Genomic DNA, 5,642 nt, shown 5'->3' with positions numbered 1-5,642 from the left:
CAATCGGTCAGAACTCTCAGAAGGCTTTCTTGTTCATCAAATTCGTAGATCACTACATGTCATATACAAGTTTAGAACTTTTAGAAGTTACTGACTGTATTAAAAGTTTTGTTTTTTAATCAATTAAATGACTATATTCCTATTAGGTGATCATGGATAGACATATAAAAGATATTTAATAAAGCTGAAAAACCTTAGGGATTATTTACAACCAAATGATAGTAGAATCAATATGCATGCATTGCAATTTGCAAGTAGTAAACGAGCCAGGCCAAAGATTCAAAGAATTTATTTGCACAGAATACACGTACATACATGCAGGTCATATACAAAAAAAATAACAAAATCCCAGTGTATTTATTCAGTCTGCGTGCAGAAACATTACAGAGAAGCACATTCTAACATCAAATCATAAAGCAATACAAACATGAATAATTAGTAAAAATATCAAAATTAAATGAAAAATTATTTGTAGGTATATAAAATAAATATAAAAAATTCTAATTAAAATTGCAATGTCAGTTGTTCAAATAATCCTTAATACTATAAAAGCATCTGTCCATAAGCCAGCAAGTCAATTTGCGCTTGAATATGTTAACTCGGAGTATCTTTAAGTCATCAGGTAATCTATTATAATTATTATAAATTAAAATACACGTTATATTTTTTTTTTTCATAAATCATTTTATGTCCACGTGGTTTGAAAAGTAGATTTACAAATTTCTGCCTATTCTGCCTATGCATAACTTCACTACGTTTGGTAAATAGTGCACGGTGGTTATTAACAAATAAAGATATTTCTCTTATGTATAAGCAGGGTAAGGGAAGAATATGCAGCTTTACAAATAAGGGAACACAAGGATTATGAGGACTAGCATGACACATTAGCCCTTACACATTTTTTCTGTATTTTGAAAACTCTACATTGACAGACCTACCCCAAAAAATTAGCCCGTAATGAAGAACAGAGGACACGTATCCATGATAAGCAGTCAGAGCGGCCTCAATTGAGACCGTGTCCTTGAGTCTTTGGAGAGCAAACACAAATTTGTTTAGCCAGTTGCAAATTTGTTCGACATGATCTTTCCAGTGCAGATGCTTATTTATGGTGAATTTCCAACATTTAATGACAAACAGAAAAAAAGATCACGAAACAGATCATTAATAAATCGGAATTCATTAGATAAAATAATATCTACGTACAAGATCTCGTAGAGGAATGTAGTAAATATATGTAAAGGCATACTTTCAAAAAGTAAATAATAAATAAATATTAGAAGGGTAGAAAACAAAGCAAAGTTCGAAACGTCGGGATACGTGTAGGATAAATTCAATATACGCGATATAATGCGTTTTCATAGTTTTATTTCAAAAGTAAATTTTTTAGGTTTGTAGGTAGGTATAAGAAGCTATGTAAAAAAATATATTTGTTGAGTTCGCACAAACAAACGTAATTATAACTGGCCTGGTGCCTCTTTTTAAGCGTACATGACACTTGTGTCAAGAGACACCGCTCTAGCTCCCGTAGGTGGTATAACAGAATTTATATATAAACTACTATTTCTTCAAAACAACTAAAAAAAATAGAAAGAAATTAAGTATAATAAAACTAATTTTAACAAAAATCTGTTCTTAATAGAGTAAGCCTTTTTTATAGGTATATGCAAGGTACAATATGGGGTGGACTACAATTTTAATAAAGTTTTAATAATCGGGAGGATATGTGTTTGTGTGCGATTGTGTGTGTGAGTGTGTGTGTGTGTGTTTATGTGCGTGTGAGTGGGTGTGCGTATGCTTATTAAATTTAGATAATTTTTCTGTGTGTATTACACATGTGGAAAGGTCACGTAATAAGGATGTCCTAAAAATCAAACGAATTAAACGTATTTCGCATTTCCTCCATCATTGTTTTAAGTCCTCTGGACAGTCCTTCCATCATGCCTTCAACAACTTTCTCTATAATGTTAAGTTCGTAGATCTTCCTGTCGACGGAAAAGTACAAGACAAGGCCGGATTCGACTGACACTGCGCTTCTGCCGCCGGCGCCGCCGCCGCTCGCGGCATGCCCAGACGCGTCCGCTCCGTATATCACGTAGTAATCGCCGTCCACGTTCACTACACCGTAGTCCCCGACCAGTACCGGAGTCCTCAAGAACGATACTTTGTTCCGATTACTAGGGACGCCTTCAACTAGTTTTGCATTTTGTCCGTCGTACACGTAGAACTTTTTGTCGACAGTATAATAATACAGGTGCCCCTTGTAGTCGACAGTAATTTGATCCGCGTTTTTAACCACATCGACGATAGTAGCCTTCTGTCCTCTTTCGGTCACCTTGTAGAGCTGATGCTGCTTGTTCACGTAGTAAAGCACTCCGGTGGCATTCTCTGCCGCGATCGAGATCACTTCGTCACTGACGGATCCGAACTTTTCTGCTGAGTTTTTCTTCTTATTGTAAACGTATATCCCGTCTTTAGCAGCGAAATACGCCGTTTCCGTTAAGGAAGCTACAGCGATGTCCCTGGCGTTGTCCAATAGTTTAGTTGAGACCGTATGGTTAGGATGTGTGGGGTCTTTAGTTAACGCGTGTAGACCGTAGTCGACTCTCTCTCCTTGTTTGTTAACATCTGACTCTATAAAGAACACAACTTTGTCTTCGATTTCTTTGTCTTCTCCAAACAGAACCCCGAGGCATGTGACGTCGTGGTTAGCAGTATGGAGAAGGGTGGACTGGGAGATGGTGTCGTTGATGTTGCCGCCGTTGGTGAGAACGGGGCTGGCGGGCGCGGTGGCGGCGGCGGGCGCGGCAGACACGCGGGCTGCCAGTAGGCAACAAGCCACACTCAACACCTTCATTATCATACTGGTTTCTGAAATGAGACAAAAAATTTACTTTTAACTTTGGTCCCAGCGCGCACAAGTTGTTTGCAGAAATCGCGAAGCGTCTGGTTGACGTAACTGGTGACCGAAGAGCTGGCGGCTTCCTCGCACAACGTATCAGCATTGCGACACAGCGAGGAAATGCCGCCAGCATCCTTGGTACAATGCCTCAAGGGCCTATTTTAGATTTAAGCTAGTTATTAATTTCGTTTACGTAGTACCACTGTATATATCTTGTATGTAAATAAAGAGTATTTTACTCCAATAGTATGTGAAAAGCTACCTTGCAACAGGTCAACAGACTATAAAATACATATTATAAGTATATTAAGATGATTTAAATCACAAGCCAATGCATCAAATGTCACATATCTACCTAGGTATTTAAAGATAAATAATTTGATACCTATAAATAAAACGTTTCTTGTAAGTAATTCTTGGAAACTTAGTTGTTGTTATTTTTATACAGGTTATCGATTGAATAACCTTTTACTGTATTGGATGCTACTTGTAGGTAGGTATGTAGTTTGTTTTGCCGGCATGTATGTAATAGTTATTTGTGCAACAAGAGAGGAAAGTCGGTTTTTCTTTCGAGTGTTTATTTAGAGTCCTGAGAAAGCGAAAGATTCTATAATTGAATCACGAGCGAAGCGAGTGATTCAAAGTTAGAATCTTGAGCGTAACGAGGGACTCAAAAACACGAGATGTAAAATAACTTTGCTCTCGTGTTGCACACATAATTTTTCGCCTCAGTAGTGAGAACATATTAAAGGTTAAAATGTATTTCGAATTACACAGAATAATTCAGAAAAAAAAAAATTGTAATCAAAGTATGAAGTGGTAGTTCATGGCCTTCACTAAATTAAAAAGCTACATTGTTTCACTCCCTGGAGTGAGGAAAGTCGAACTTTCTTCACTCCCTTGAGTGAGGAAAGTCGCACTTTCCTCACTCCAGGGAGTGTCGAAAGTAGGCTTGTTCGAGCCGCTGAGGTGAAAATATTTATACGTAGTTACGTACTGATTTATTGTATGTAGGTACAATAAATTTAGGTATGTCGGTATGTGAACATTTTACTATTGTTTTTTACGTATATATTACCTACCTACGTATTACCTACGCCGTAATATACCTACAGGTAATAGGTATATCATTTGCAAATATTACATTAAATGACCATCAGACCAAAACTAATTTCTTACACAGAGCATTCAATCAATAACTAACTGAATCGTTTATTTGTAGATAAAACATAGTACCTAGGTACAATGCATGCAAACACAATTAATATTGAACATTGCACCAACAATAATGTCAAAATTAATAACAAAAATCAAAACAATAAAAACCTATTGGAATTAAAAAGTATAGTAATTTAAATTATACGTATTTAAATGTTAGTTAATCCGAGATCTTTCAAAAACCGGCCAAGTTGTTGGACCACGCTTATTTTCTAAAACTATTGAAAAATTCAAAACACCTTTTTGGTAACCTTCTTACTTATATATTTAAAGAACTATAGATTGATATGGCACACGCTTATTTTCACAGCATTATCCAACAACTCTACTCTCAATGTATGTTATTTAAAGCGTCTTTCCATACATATGTACAAGAATTTTTTACATATCTACTGAATGCATACCTGATAATTAGAATTCCACCAATCCTGGATCTATCGCACCAAATTATACCAAAAGGAGGATCACTGCACTCAATCGAACAGACGTAGGTGTGTGTGCTCTCGTCTCGTCTAGATAGAGAACTAGCATTGTCGTTAGCCAAGGGCCTGACACTCTTTAATAGAGAAAGATAGTCTTATTGCGATTCCTATAAGAGGAAAGAGAAGATAGTGCCATGCTTTGTCCTTATCACCGACCGGGTGGCAACATAGGTAGGAGGCGATGCAGAAATACCGAAAGTGTATAAGAGTGAAAGAGAAAAATCCTATGCCGCCCATATTTTATATGAATATTCTTTCTCTTACCCCCGGTCGCTCGGTGGCGCGTCTATAACTACTTGGATATACTATGTCTATGTAGTTAGCAGTTGTATTTACCTGTCTCGAATATACCTAGATTTTCAGACAGGACTGAAGCAATGATAGTGACTTCCGTCTGATACATATTTTATAGGAGGGGGGCGTAAAGCCAGGAAATTAGAAAGGAACAAAATATACGACGCGCCATGCGATAGTTGCGACGGAAGATTTGACGATCGCGTGGGTTTTAACGTTTGACGGTTTACCTCAATAACTCTGAAATTATAATTACTGGAATGGCTGGATTTGCGTCCACTGAGTAGGTAAGGGGTCGGCAATCAGTGGCTCTTTAAGACACCCAAACAAGAGTAGTAGAGTACGGAGAAGAGTACTCATACCAGCTAAATCAACGTTTAGTAGCTGTTTGACATTCCTAACACCGACAATTTCTAATGTGGTTGACTTATCCCTTTATAATTTATTCAGTCCTCCTAGCCTAGCCTAGTCAGCAGTTCTTCGAAGCAGTAGGTTGCGGGTTCGAATCCCGGTGAGGGCATTTATTTGTGTGTTTATCACTAATATTTATTCCTGATATATGGGTGTTATATATGAATCTATGTATGTATTAATCAATATAAGCTTGTATATCGTCGCCTAACACAAGCTTTGCTCAGTTTGGGGCCAAGTTGATCTGTGTAAGATCGTCCGCAAATATTTATACGTTTGTCGACCCCTGGAGTAGGTCGTAAATATGTATCTAACGGTTATTACCTACGGGAATCAAC

General features: G+C 37.2%; 1 protein-coding gene across 1 annotated transcript; it reads right to left on the bottom strand.

Moving 5' to 3' along the window:
• Nucleotides 1-271: 271 nt before the first annotated feature.
• Nucleotides 272-4,661, bottom strand: LOC134748730 (uncharacterized). Its single transcript, XM_063683505.1, has 2 exons — nucleotides 4,522-4,661; nucleotides 272-2,868 (listed from the first exon to the last, which is right to left on the bottom strand). The coding sequence occupies exon 2, from the start codon at nucleotides 2,858-2,860 to the stop codon at nucleotides 1,862-1,864; it is 999 nt and encodes a 332-aa protein (XP_063539575.1). The 5' UTR covers nucleotides 2,861-2,868; nucleotides 4,522-4,661; the 3' UTR covers nucleotides 272-1,861.
• Between the last annotated feature and the right edge of the window lie 981 nt (nucleotides 4,662-5,642).

The sequence above is a fragment of the Cydia strobilella genome, chromosome 17 (genome assembly GCF_947568885.1).
Source record: "Cydia strobilella chromosome 17, ilCydStro3.1, whole genome shotgun sequence".
NCBI lineage: Eukaryota > Metazoa > Arthropoda > Insecta > Lepidoptera > Tortricidae > Cydia > Cydia strobilella.
Note: the sequence above shows the minus strand (reverse complement) of the source record. Positions and strands in the feature narration are given on the sequence as shown.

What these genes read in the sequence shown, in the direction of transcription:
- LOC134748730 (XM_063683505.1), bottom strand. Translation starts at nt 2,860, where the DNA reads ATGATAATGAAGGTGTTGAGTGTGGCTTGTTGCCTACTGGCAGCCCGC.